This window comes from Manacus candei, unplaced genomic scaffold (assembly GCF_025592945.1).
Source record: "Manacus candei isolate 608988 ecotype Guabito, Panama unplaced genomic scaffold, ASM2559294v1 h1tg000029l, whole genome shotgun sequence".
NCBI lineage: Eukaryota > Metazoa > Chordata > Aves > Passeriformes > Pipridae > Manacus > Manacus candei.
In genome coordinates, this window is record NW_026138077.1 from 11,325 (window position 1) to 24,661 (window position 13,337).

The 13,337-nt window shown below is 52.7% G+C and overlaps 1 protein-coding gene across 9 annotated transcripts; it reads right to left on the minus strand.

Annotated features, from left to right (window-relative positions):
* Positions 1 to 374: 374 nt before the first annotated feature.
* LOC127472578 (uncharacterized) lies at positions 375 to 12,717 on the minus strand. 9 transcript variants are annotated; one of them, XM_051790999.1, is made up of 7 exons: positions 12,340 to 12,717; positions 11,962 to 12,086; positions 11,278 to 11,437; positions 10,000 to 10,104; positions 9,570 to 9,875; positions 8,916 to 9,040; positions 5,388 to 5,413 (listed from the first exon to the last, which is right to left on the minus strand). In XM_051790999.1, exons 1-5 carry the CDS (start codon positions 12,688 to 12,690, stop codon positions 9,828 to 9,830), a joined length of 789 nt encoding a protein of 262 aa, XP_051646959.1. In that variant the 5' UTR covers positions 12,691 to 12,717; the 3' UTR covers positions 5,388 to 5,413; positions 8,916 to 9,040; positions 9,570 to 9,827. The 9 variants fall into 9 exon arrangements, 4 of the variants coding, with proteins under 4 accessions (XP_051646959.1, XP_051646960.1, XP_051646962.1 ...); XR_007905065.1 differs by lacking the exons at positions 11,278 to 11,437; positions 11,962 to 12,086; positions 12,340 to 12,717 and adding exons at positions 375 to 2,570; positions 8,531 to 8,594 and having other exon boundaries at positions 5,339 to 5,397; positions 8,867 to 9,040; positions 10,000 to 10,278; XR_007905068.1 differs by lacking the exons at positions 11,278 to 11,437; positions 11,962 to 12,086; positions 12,340 to 12,717 and adding exons at positions 375 to 2,565; positions 8,531 to 8,594 and having other exon boundaries at positions 5,335 to 5,397; positions 8,867 to 9,040; positions 10,000 to 10,278.
* Between the last annotated feature and the right edge of the window lie 620 nt (positions 12,718 to 13,337).

The window sequence follows — 13,337 nt, forward strand, 5'->3', positions numbered from 1 at the left end:
GGCACACACGGACTCAACAGCCCTGCACAAGCCCAGGAGTGGGGGGGAAATATCCTTGAGAGCACTGCTGCATTTCAAAAAGAAGTCAGTCACATCAACTCTGTAACAACAATAAAAAAGAGAAGCCAAAATAAATAACTGTAGACAGGGTATTAAGTACCTTGAGAATACCAATAAGAAAAAACTAAGAATAAAGGCATCTATTTGAAGTACAAAGAGTTTGGGAGACACCATTTGTTTGCCACAAAGCCTTTATTTTGTTGGCTCTTCTATAGTTAGAACCCAAACCTTACCCTCCCACAAAAAGCAGAAAACCTCTTCAGAGAGTTAGGAGATGGAGTCAGTTTGGATTAACGGGAAGAATATCTCTGGAGACAAAATAAAGCAGAGAAAATAATCCCATCCTCAACAACAGAGCTGCCTCCCCACTGCCTGCCCCTGGACACTTGCTCTGGGGGTGACAGAGCCTGAAGTCTCCTGCCTAGTCCTGGGCAATACTTCCTGGGGACCACAGCACCACTGAGTTCCTAAAAATATCACAGGTTGGGCAGGTGCTTGGATTTTGTCTGGATTAACTCCCCCCCTTCCTTTCCATGGGCTGCCCTACTCATTGTAATGGTGCTTGTACTCCCTGAACCAGTCCCTCACCCATCCAACCATCCCTTGTGCCCTCTCTGGCAAGGACAGTGGGTCCAGGTGTTCTGCCACGCTCCCAGGGCACAGGGGGGGACTGTGGAGCCACCCTCGAGGGGGGAAACGTGCCCTGCCTGCCCTGCCCAGGGAAAGGGAACTGCCCCAGTGCTCCCCAGCACAAGGCACCCTTGGAAATGTCCACTGCAATGGGACACTCAGGGACAGCAACAAGCACTGCACGAGGCTGCTCTGGCACAGGACCAATTTTAGCCTCAGCTTTTCTCTGGACCACTTCACTTTGTTTGCCACCTCATCCTGCAGTCAGAACTTGCTGTCCTTGCAACCTTTCAGGGTGACCATAAATGACAGAGGCCTCTGCTCCAGCACCCACAAGGGCCTGATCCATCTGACAGGATCCATTTTTCCAGGGAATTCAAAGCTCCACCTGAGGACCAGGGTCTTTTCTCACCCATCCCTGTGCTGCAGCTTGGCCTCCATCTCACTGTGCTTTCAGTTCCCTCCATGGTTGAACACTGGCAGCCCTGGCCCTGGGCGGAGCTCGGCATCCTGATCCCATCCCTCCTGGCCCCCGGAACCGCTGACTCAGCAATGGGGGCCCTCCATTGCCAAGGGCACGGGCCCGTCGGGGCTCACGGGGGGAGCAGGAGGGCGAAGGCTCCAGCCCTGCTGCTACAACCTTCCACCACTACAGCCAACACAGGAGCCTCTCCAGCCCTGCCTCCCAAGGCATCCTCAACAAACCCAGCCCAGCTCCACAGGACAAACTGCTCCCTGTCTGCCCAGGCCAGTCTAATCCCAGAGGCTCCCAGGTCATGCAGGACAACTGTCCAGGGGATCAGAGACCCCAGTCCATCTCTTCCTAGCACAGGTTTGGGTGAGTTTGGCAAACAGACCAACTAAGGAATTCCCCAATGTTTTCCCAGTTTGACCCCTCTCACACCAATCACCTTAACACTGCCAGTCCATAACTCTCATTCTCCTGTGTTCAGGACTGAGGAAATTGTACTTGTGTCTGAGCAGGACATGTGCAAACCAAATGCTGGGGACTGGAACACACACCTGGCACTCCTGCAGCTCTCACAGTCACATTCCAGAGAAAACAGCCAATTGCACCCTCACTGCTCATTTCTTAATCCCAATCCCACACTTCTTTGGCACTTGGAGCACCACTTTTAGAACCCAATTACAGCCCATTAGAGAGCTCCATGCCTAGCAGGGACAGGGACCCCTGGGATACTCTCAGCAATGCCTGAATCCATGGCAGGGACCTTGCTTTGAGCTCCCCAGGGCCGGGCACCCCGAGGATCTCCCCGAATAATCCTTTCGGTGCGCGCTGGAGTCCTCGGGGTGCCCCAACCCGGGGGGCACCAACAGCACTGTCCCTCCAGGGGCCAATTTGGTCCTAAACTGCAGGGGGATCTTGCCTGTGTCCCAGACTGGTCCGGGGATCTGAGGCCCTTCCCGAGAAAATCTCGGTGCCGGCATGAAGGGCCAGAGATCCCTTGGAGCCACGGGAGAGCAGGCACAGAGTCCCTCCTGGGGGGCAATTCTGCTGCCTGAAATCAGCTCTTCAAAGGAACCTCTAAGACTCAGTTGGTGAGTTTTGGAAACCAGGCATTCCTTGCTTACAACACCCTGCCATGATCCCAGACCCACAGGGGTCCTGGCAATCTGCTCCCAAAGGGCACACGGAGGGGTCTCCAGTGCAGCTGTTGGGAGGGGTCAGCATTACAGGAGGGCTCATTTTCCTTCCCTGCATTCCTGTTCCACATTCAAGACAATCCCAACACTCATTACCATACACACCCACCCTTAGAAGGTTTCCAAGGGGCTTCACCGAGGGCCTTCCCAGGTCTGCTCTGTCTGGAGCCCTCCAAGTCCTCAGTGCCTGCCTGAGGAACCTCAACACAACTCACCTGCTTACACAGCAACTTGGTGCTGCTTGCCTGCTGCCTCACTTCCCTTCTTCCTTCTTTCTTCACCTCCCTTGCTTGGTCCCTTTACATCCCTGGGCTCAGCTCTGTGCACTTTCCAGGCTCCATCCCACTGCAAAAAAGATTAGCCCTTGTTACATCTCAACACTCAGAGAGCATTCCCCCTTTTGCCTTGACACTGGGCCATCAGGCCAGGGTCTCCTTAATTAAAGCACAGTTTGACTCCTCAGTGACAACAACTGACAGCCCTGAATCCTAACACAGGCTGAGACACAAACACGGATGGGAACTCTGAAGGATCCACTTTGTCCTGCTCACCAATCAAAAGGAGCTTTCTGAACTCAAGAATAACAGACCCCAGGTCCTTTTTCTGCAACTTTACCTGCTATAAATGTGACCCACAAGACCTGCAAAGGCCCTTCCCACTTCACCTGCAGGGCTGGCAGTGCCACCACTGGACACGGCCCCAGTGGCTGGGCAGGAACGGAGGGGCTGGGGCGTCCAATCCATCGGCCCAGGCGGCACCAGGAGTTCCTGCAGTTCCTGAGGGGAGAGCCTCAAGCCAACAAAGGGTTAGGGAGAGCATTTGAAACTTCAATATGTAGATCTCCTGGAAGATGGGGATGTGGACAAGGCCTACTGGGGCAACAAGGACACACTCGAGGCTACCTATTCAAAGGATCTACCAGCACTCAAAAGCTATCACTGTCCTTCTGTCAGGGGGAACGCAGCAAACTCTCTTTGCCAAGAGCCTCCAGGAGCATTTCCAGCTTTTGGGGCTCCCTTTTAACCGTTTTTCCCATCCCTGGAGCTGGGATTGTCACCTGCCCTACAGGGGGAACAACCCACAAAGTTCACTTGCAGGGATGCCATTAACTCAAAGTCCCTTCTCAGGGGGTCACTGCACACCTTGTCCTTTGTTTGCCCTCCCCACCAAAGATGCTTCCAACAGTTCTGACACATCTGGCAGATCCAGAGCTCTCCTCAGGGAATGCTTCAGCTGCTTAAAGGCTGCCCTTGCACCATCTATTCAAAAAGTTGCCATAACAGTCTTACCACACATCCCGAGGGAGCAATGCAGAGTCCAGCCCGTCCCACCATTCCCAGCAAGGCAGTTCATGGGCTGTCTGGGGCTCAGGGAGGAGTCAGGGGGCTTCTCTTCTTCCTGCCCGATTTCCAGATTTTCTCCTGCAAAAGCAAAGGTTTCTTGGCTTTCCTTGATCAAGGAGAGGCAGCAAAGGTCATCTTTTCAAACCTATACTGGAAACTGCTCGAGGCTGTCACAGGGGTTCTCTCAGGTCCTGCACTAATCAATCCCCTTGGCCATTGCTTTTCTTGGCAGGTTCTTGCATTCACGTCCTACAAGCAAACCAGGAGGAGCAAATTCAGCTGTTCCTGCAACCAATCCAGTCTGGCATTCTGATTTTAAAGGATACTGGGTTGGCCTTACCTGGAGAGATCCCACATCAGGGGTAATACCTACAGGTTCTGCCCTCTTCCACTCTCCTGCAGCTCCACTGGCCCACACCACAGGAACAACTGCAGCTGCCACTTCAGTGGGGGCCTTGCTGCTGACAGGAGTTATTCCCTGCACAACAAGAGCTGCTGCTTGGACACATTTAGTTTCAGCAATTACAGTGTCAATAGACCCAGTTTTCAATTGCATTTCTGTCTCAACTTTCCCAATCAATCTCTTCCTAGCACAGGTTTGGGTGAGTTTGGCAAAGAGACAAACTCAGGAATTCCCCAATGTTTTCCCAGTTTGACCCCTGTCACACCAATCACTTCAACACTGCCAGTCCATAATTCTCATTCTGCTGTGTTCAGGACACAGGAAATTTTTCTTGTGTCTGAGCAGGACATGTGCAAACCAAATGCTGGGGACTGGAACACACACCTGGCACTCCTGCAGCTCTCACAGTCACATTCCAGAGAAAACAGCCAATTGCACCCTCACTGCTCATTTCTTAATCCCAATCCCACACTTCTTTGGCACTTGGAGCACCACTTTTAGAACCCAATTACAGCCCATTAGAGAGCTCCCTGTCTAGCAGGGACAGGGACCCCTGGGATACTCTCAGCAATGCCTGAATCCATGGCAGGGACCTTGCTTTGAGCTCCCCAGGGCCGGGCACCCCGAGGATCTCCCCGAATAATCCTTTCGGTGCGCGCTGGAGTCCTCGGGGTGCCCCAACCCGGGGGGCACCAACAGCACTGTCCCTCCAGGGGCCAATTTGGTCCTAAACTGCAGGGGGATCTTGCCTGTGTCCCAGACTGGTCCGGGGATCTGAGGCCCTTCCCGAGAAAATCTCGGTGCCGGCGTGAAGGGCCAGAGATCCCTTGGAGCCACGGGAGAGCAGGTACAGAGTCCCTCCTGGGGGGCAATTCTGCTGCCTGAAATCAGCTCTTCAAAGAAGCCTCTAAGACTCAGTTGGAGAGGTTTAGAAGCCAGGCAACCTTTTATTCCTACGCTCTTGAATCATTCCACCCCGCCAGGTGCCCTGGCAATCAGCTCCCAAAGGGCACACAGAGCTATCTCCACTGCAGCTGATATGGCAGCATTACAGGAGGATTCATTTTTGTTCTCTACATTCCTGTTCCACATTCAGGGCATTATCCAACACTTACTACCATACACTCCTACCCTTAGAAGGTTTCCAAGGGGCTTCACCGAGGGCCTTCGCAGCTCTGCTCTGTCTGGAGCCCTCCAAGTCCTCAGTGCCTGCCTTAGGAATTTCAAGATAACTCACCTGCTTACACAGCAACTTGGTGCTGCTTGGCTGCTGCCTCACTTCCCTTCTTTCTTCACCTCCCTTGGCTGGTCCCTGTTACGACGAGGGAAGAAAGTCACACTCAATATGAGAATCAGCAACCTTCATTTATTGATCATTGCTAACAGCTTAATATATGCTTTATAATTAGCTCATACATATTGCAAAAGCTAAGCTCATTATTGGTTCTGGCTTAAATGTTGATTCCCCCTCTTAGTCCTTTCTTATGTTGACACATGTGGCTCTCAGTTGCCTTTGTTTTGCTAATCACAACAACCTGTTTACCAGCCAATTAGCAGGCACAAAGACACTGTAGCTTCCCTATCTCAGATTTTGTCATGGCCTAGGCAAGTTGTGTTCTATAGCCAATTCCTTACAGGTCCCTTTCAATCCCTTGGCTCAGCTCTGTGCAGTTTCCAGGCTCAATCCCACTGCAAAAAGGATTAGCTCTTGTTATATCTCAACACTCACATATCATTCCCACTTTTTTCCTGACACTTGGCCATTAGGCCAGTGTCTCATGATTTAAAGCAGAGTTTGACTCCTCAGTGACAACAACAGCTACAGCCCTGAATCACAACACAGGCTGAGACACAAACACGGATGGGAACTCTGAAGGATCCACTTTGTTCTGCTCACCAACTAAAAGGAGCTTTCTGAACTCAAGAGACTCAAGAGACTCAACATCCTTTTTCTTTACCTTGAGTTACTATAGATGTGACCCACAAGACCTGGAAAGGCCCTTCCCACTTCACCTGCAGGGCTGGCAGTGCCACCACTGGACACGGCCCCAGTGGCTGGGCAGGAACGGAGGGGCTGGGGCGTCCAATCCATCGGCCCAGGCGGCACCAGGAGTTCCTGCAGTTCCTGAGGGGAGAGCCTCAAGCCAACAAAGGGTTATGGAGATCATTTTAAACTTTAATAGGTATATCTCCTGGAATATGGGGACTTGGACAAGGCCTACTGGTGCAACAAAAACACACTCAAGGCTATCTATTAAAAGCATCTACCAGCACTCAAAAGCTGTCACTATCCTTCTTTCAGGGGCAACTCAGGAAACGCTGTTGGCCAAGAGCCTCCAGGAGGATTTCCAGCTTTTAGGGCTCCCTTTTAACCATTTTTCCCATCACTCTAGCTGGGACTATCACCTGCCCTACAGGGGGAACAGCCCACAAAGTTCACTTGCAGGGATGCCATTAACTCAAAGTCCCTTGTTGGGGGGGTCACTGCACACCTTGTCCTTTGTTTGCCCTCCCCAGCAAAGATGCTTCCAACAGTTCTGAGAGATCTGGCAGATCCAGAGCTCTCCTCAGGGAATGCTTTAGCTGCTTAAAGGCTGCCCTTGCACCATCGAGCCAAGGCAGCAAATGCTTACAGCCTGTTGGAAAAGTTGCCATAACAGTCTTACTACAAATCCAGAGGGAGCAATCCAGAGTCCACCCCGTCCTACCATTCCCAGGAAGGCAGTTCATGGGCTGTCTGGGGCTCAGGGAGAAGTCAGGTGGCTTCTCTTCTTCCTTTCCCCTTTCCAGATTTTCTCCTTCAAAAGCAAAGGTTTCTTGGCTTTCCTTGATCAAGGAGATGCTGCAAAGGCCATCTTTTAAATCCAATACAGGAAACTCCTCGAGATTGTCATTCAAGGTGGTTCTCTCAGGTCCTGCACTCATCAATCATCTTGGCCATTGGTTCCATGGTTGGTTCTTGCATTCACATCCTACAAGCAAACCAGGATAAGCCAATTTAGCTGTTACTGCAACCAATCCTAGCTGGCATTCTGATTTAAAAGGACACTGGGTTTGCCTTACCCATATAGATCCCACATCAGGGGTAATACCTACAGGTTCTGCCCTCTTCCACTCTCCTGGAACTCCACTGGCCCACACCACAGGAACAACTGCAGCTGCCACTTCAGTCGGGACCTTGCTGCTGACAGGAGTTATTCCCTGCACAACAAGAGCTGCTGCTTGGACACATTTAGTTCCAGCAATTACAGTTTCAATATCCCCAGTTTTCCATTTCATTTCTGCCTCAACTTTTCTACTCAATCTCTTCCTAGCACAGGTTTGGTTAAGTTTGGCAAAGAGACAAACTGAGGAATTCATCAATGTTTTCCCAGTTTAACCCCTGTCACACCAGTCACCTTAACACTGCCAGTCCTTAATTCTCCTTCTCTTGGGTTAAGGACTGAGGAAGTTGGACCTGTGTCTGACCAGGACATGTGCAAACCAAATGCTGGGGACTGGAACACACACCTGGCACTCCTGCAGCTCTTACCATTACATTCCAGAGAAAACAGCCAATTGCACCCTCACTGCTCATTTCTTAATCCCAATCCCACACTTCCTTTGCAATTGGAGCACCACTTTTAGAACCCAATTACAGCCCATTAGAGAGCTCCATGTCTAGCATGGACAGCTACACCTGGGATACTCTCAGCAATGCCTGAATCCATGGCAGGGACCTTGCTTTGAGCTCCCCAGGGCCGGGCACCCCGAGGATCTCCCCGAATAATCCTTTCGGTGCGCGCTGGAGTCCTCGGGGTGCCCCAACCCGGGGGGCACCAACAGCACTGTCCCTCCAGGGGCCAATTTGGTCCTAAACTGCAGGGGGATCTTGCCTGTGTCCCAGACTGGTCCGGGGATCTGAGGCCCTTCCCGAGAAAATCTCGGTGCCGGCGTGAAGGGCCAGAGATCCCTTGGAGCTACGGGAGAGCAGGCACAGAGTCCCTCCTGGGGGGCAATTCTGCTGCCTGAACTCAGCTCTTCAAAGAAGTCTCTAAGATTCAGCTGGTGAGGTTTAGAAGCCTGGTATTCCTTGCTTACAACACCCTGCCATGATCCCAGCCCACCGGGTGTCCTGACAATCAGCTCCCAAAGGGCACACACAGGTATCTCCACTGCAGCTGATATGGCAGCATTACAGGAAGATTCATTTTCCTTCCCTGCATTCCTAATCCCTACTCAGGAAATTTTCCAACACTCATTACCATACACACCTACCCTTAGAAGGTTTCCAAGGGGCTTCACTGAGGGCCTTTGCAACTCTGCTCTGTCTGGAGCCCTCCAAGTCCTCAGTGCCTGCCTGAGGAACCTCAACACAACTCACCTGCTTACACAGCAACTTGGTGCTGCTTGGCTGCCGCCTCACTTCCCTTCTTCCTTCTTTCTTCACCTCCCTTGGTTAGTCCCTTTAAATCCCTTGGCTCAGCTCTGTGCAGTTTCCAGGCTCAATCCCACTGCAAAAAGGATTAGCTCTTGTTACATCTCAACACTCACATATCATTCCCTCTTTTTTCCTGACACTTGGCCATTAGGCCAGTGTCTCATTATTTAAAGCAGAGTTTGACTCCTCAGTGACAACAACAGCTACAGCCCTGAATCACAACACAGGCTGAGACACAAACACGGATGGGAACTCTGAAGGATCCACTTTGTCCTGCTCACCAACCAAAAGGAGTTTTCCGAACTCAGGAATAACAGACCCCAGGTCCTTTTTCTGCAACTTTACCTGCTATAAATGTGACCCACAAGACCTGGAAAGGCCCTTCCCACTTCACCTGCAGGGCTGGCAGTGCCACCACTGGACACGGCCCCAGTGGCTGGGCAGGAACGGAGGGGCTGGGGCGTCCAATCCATCGGCCCAGGCGGCACCAGGAGTTCCTGCAGTTCCTGAGGGGAGAGCCTCAAGCCAACAAAGGGTTATGGAGATCATTTTAAACTTCAATAGGTATATCTCCTGGACGATGGGGACTTGGACAAGGCCTACTGGTGCAACAAGGACACACTCAAGGCTATCTATTAAAAGGATCTACCAGCACTCAAAAGCTGTCACTATCCTTCTTTCAGGGGCAACTCAGGAAACTCTGTTGGCCAAGAGCCTCCAGGAGGATTTCCAGCTTTTGGGGCTCCCTTTTAACTATTTTGCCCATCACTGTAGCTGGAACTATCACCTGCCCTACAGGATGAACAGCCCACAAAGTTCACTTGCAGGGATGCCATTAACTCAAAGTCCCTTGTCGGGGGGGTCACTGCACACCTTGTCCTTTGTTTGCCCTCCCCAGCAAAGATGCTTCCAACAGTTCTGAGAGATCTGGCAGACCCAGAGCTCTCCTCAGGGAATGCTTTAGCTGCTTAAAGGCTGCCCTTGCACCATCGAGCCAAGGCAGCAAATGCTTACAGGCTGTTCTTAAAAGCTGGTATAGAAGTCTTACCACACATCCAGAGGGAGCAATCCAGAGTCCAGCCCGTCCTACCATTCCCAGGAAGGCAGTTCATGGGCTGTCTGGGGCTCAGGGAGAAGTCAGGTGGCTTCTCTTCTTCCTTTCCCCTTTCCAGATTTTCTCCTTCAAAAGCAAAGGTTTCTTGGCTTTCCTTGATCAAGGAGATGCTGCAAAGGCCATCTTTTAAATCCAATACATGAAACTCCTCGAGATTGTCATTCAAGGTAGTTCTCTCAGGTCCTGCACTCATCAATCATCTTGGCCATTGGTTCCGTGGTTGGTTCTTGCATTCACATCCTACAAGCAAACCAGGATAAGCCAATTTAGCTGTTACTGCAACCAATCCTAGCTGGCATTCTGATTTAAAAGGACACTGGGTTTGCCTTACCCATATAGATCCCACATCAGGGGTAATACCTACAGGTTCTGCCCTCTTCCACTCTCCTGGAACTCCACTGGCCCACACCACAGGAACAACTGCAGCTGCCACTTCAGTCGGGACCTTGCTGCTGACAGGAGTTATTCCCTGCACAACAAGAGCTGCTGCTTGGACACATTTAGTTCCAGCAATTACAGTTTCAATAGACCCAGTTTTCCATTTCATTTCTGCCTCAACTTTTCTACTCAATCTCTTCCTAGCACAGGTTTGGGTGAGTTTGGTAAATAGGGAAACTGAGGAATTCCCCAATTTGTTTTTCCCAGTTTAACCCCTGTCACACCAATCACCTTAACACTACCAGTCCTTAATTCTCCCTCGATTGGGTTAAGGACTGAGGAAGTTGGACCTGTGTCTGACCCAGGACATGTGCAAACCAAATGCTGGGGACTGGAACACACACCTGGCACTCCTGCAGCTCTCACAGTCACATTCCAGAGAAAACAGCCAATTGGACCATCACTGCTCATTTCTTAATCCCAATCCCACACTTCTTTGCAGTTGGAGCACCACTTTTAGAACCCAATTACAGCCCATTAGAGAGCTCCATGTCTAGCATGGACAGCTACACCTGGGATACTCTCAGCAATGCCTGAATCCATGGCAGGGACCTTGCTTTGAGCTCCCCAGGGCCGGGCACCCCGAGGATCTCCCCGAATAATCCTTTCGGTGCGCGCTGGAGTCCTCGGGGTGCCCCAACCCGGGGGGCACCAACAGCACTGTCCCTCCAGGGGCCAATTTGGTCCCAAAATGCAGGGGGATCTTGCCTGTGTCCCAGACTGGTCCGGGGATCTGAGGCCCTTCCCGAGAAAATCTCGGTGCCGGCGTGAAGGGCCAGAGATCCCTTGGAGCCACGGGAGAGCAGGCACAGAGTCCCTCCTGGGGGGCAATTCTGCTGCCTGAAATCAGCTCTTCAAAGAAACTTCTAAGACTCAATTGGTGAGTTTTAGAAGCCAGGCATTCGTACACACTATGAGATATTTTAAAAGCTTACTGAGTGAAAAAATATAAAGCTTTTATCAGTGACATCTGATCTCAAACAGACAGCTCCATTCTCCTTTCAGTACAAAATTATTTTCACGGAAGCATTTAATAGGAAGTGCTCAGGAACCCCAGACTGTGCTTTCCAGAACAGAAAATAAACAGAGGGAAGGAGCTTTGCACGAGTGTAACATACTCCAGAACACACCTGACTTTAGTTTTACCCCTTATGTTCAAATATAGCAGAAGACAAACACTCCAACAGGAGAGCTGGCACATTACCCATGGTACCCTGAAAGTCCACCTTAAGAGAGTTGGAGAAAAATCGCAGTTGTGCCAGTCCCTTGTGCCTGCAGATGGCTGGGGATCCTCTCCATCCACCTCATGCTCTCCCAACAGCAGAAAGGGTGACCTCGGGGACATGGTGGCACTTGACATCCTGCTGAGAGAGCAAGGAAACCTTTAGCAGAAAGGGGAATTGGAATCTAAAACTTCCTTTCCTGGGAGCTTTGTGAAGCCTGCAACCAAGAGGGGGAAAATTTGCAGCTCCTTTGGGGCAGGTGTCAACAGAGGCCAACAGAGCTTTCACCTTTTTCAGACAACTGTGCCCCTTTTGGCTCCCTGGCAGCTCCAATGGCACCAGAACCCCGTTCCTGCACACCCACGGCTGTCACACACAGGCACCCACACACCTTTGCTCCAGCCCACATGGGGCCAACATTTCCCCATCCTGCACATCCCAAGGGGAGTCTTTTTGCTAGAGAGCACAGCAACCCCCCTGTCCTCACAAACTGCCTCCCTGCAAAAAAAGGAATCATTTCTCCTGGACACTTGGCCCACAGTCAAGGGCTTTTCAAATGTGCTCAGGGTCCCTCCCAGCTTCTGCCTGTCCTTGCATTTCAAGGCATGGGCATGTTTCAGCAGCAGAACCCAGCTCCTCACAGGCAGTAGAAGCCCTGCTCTTACCTCGACAGACTCCCGGGCTCGGCACAGCTGTGGCTCATGGAGCAGCTTCCCAAGGCCCTTCTCTCTCCCGGCAGGAAGCACAACTCGCCTCCACTCCCCAGCACCAGGGGAAACCACGAGCCAGGCTGCAAATCGACACAGAACGAGCAAAAAGCATTAATGCAGCACCAAAAAAAACCAAGCTGAAGTAGTCTTTGCCTCCCTGCACAGGGAAAGGGCTTGGAATTGCAAAGCAAAACTTGAGACGCCCAGAGAGCACCAGCCCCGCAGTCCGGCCACGGCTCCCCCAGGGTCAACCGGCAGGGAAGGGCTTTACCCGGCCCCCGCTGCCCAGCACAACGCGCCCCTAAACGCTCCCGGCTGCCCCGGTGCACAAACCCAGCGGCCAAGGCGCTCTCCCCTCCGCAGCCCGGGCAGCAGCGGGGCCGCACCCTCAGCCCTCACACACAACCGCCCGCACCCGCCCCGCCGGCCCTTTATACCGCGGGCCGGCAGCGCTGCCCAATCAGCACTCGAGCGCCGCCGCCCAATCCCAGCCCGCCTGGCCCTGCGGCCCCGCCCCGCCCGCTCCGCTCCGGGAGATCGGGAACTGGGGCCGGGAACCTGCTGCTGGGGGAGACACCCTGCACATGGAATTGCACACGGGCACCTGAACCCCGGGCCATTTTCTTGCCTTGGCAAGGCCCTGCGTTGCTCCCAGTCACAGGAAATCTCTGTTTCCCTGCCCATCCCTGGAGACGGGTGGCCCCTAAAATCCCCGGCAATCGGGAAGCACAGGCTGCAGGAGCTGGCGGGACCCAGTGGCCGTGTGTGCTGTGTGACACCGTGTCCTGCAGCCCCACGGACCTGCACAGCAGGGACGGGTCCTGGCAGCGTTTCAGTGCCGAGGCCAAAGCTGGGGCTCAGGGACAGCTGGGGCACATGGCAGCTCTGGGAATCTCTGCCATGGATGTCTGGGCATTCCAGGACTGCCTGCTGGGCAAAGGAGCTTCTCTGCAGACTGTGGAACCAACAGGTCTCATGGACTGTAAGAAGGCAGAAGTGCTGCAGGATGGTAGAGGAATCTGGGTCAGAAGAAACAGTTAAAGGTCTCGAAGTCTGACCTCCTGCTCAGGCCACAGTCACCAATGGGATCGCACCGGGCTGCTCAGGGAGGGATCCAGTCATGTTTGGAAACATTCCACGGATGGGGATACAACAACCTCCCCAGGCAACCCATTCCATGAGCGACTGTCCTGACAAAATACCTTCCCCTCCTCTGCGGTTGGAAGCAACAGCTGGGCTGGCAGGAGCAGAACCTCCCTGCTGGGCCATTCCCCAGCAGCCCAAACGCCCTGTACGGGGCTCGGGGCGGAGGCCTGGGCGGCTCGTTCCTC

Excerpts from the sequence above, each read along its gene's own strand:
- LOC127472578 (XM_051790999.1), bottom strand. The coding sequence starts at position 12,690 with ATGGGCAGGGAAACAGAGATTTCCTGTGACTGGGAGCAACGCAGGGCC. Across the intron at positions 12,087-12,339 it reads GAGAGCGCCTTGGCCGCTGG|CCTGGCTCGTGGTTTCCCCT; the intron begins GTTTGTGCACCG and ends GTCGATTTGCAG. Across the intron at positions 9,876-9,999 it reads AGTGGAAGAGGGCAGAACCT|GATGTGAATGCAAGAACCAA; the intron begins GTAGGTATTACC and ends GTTTGCTTGTAG.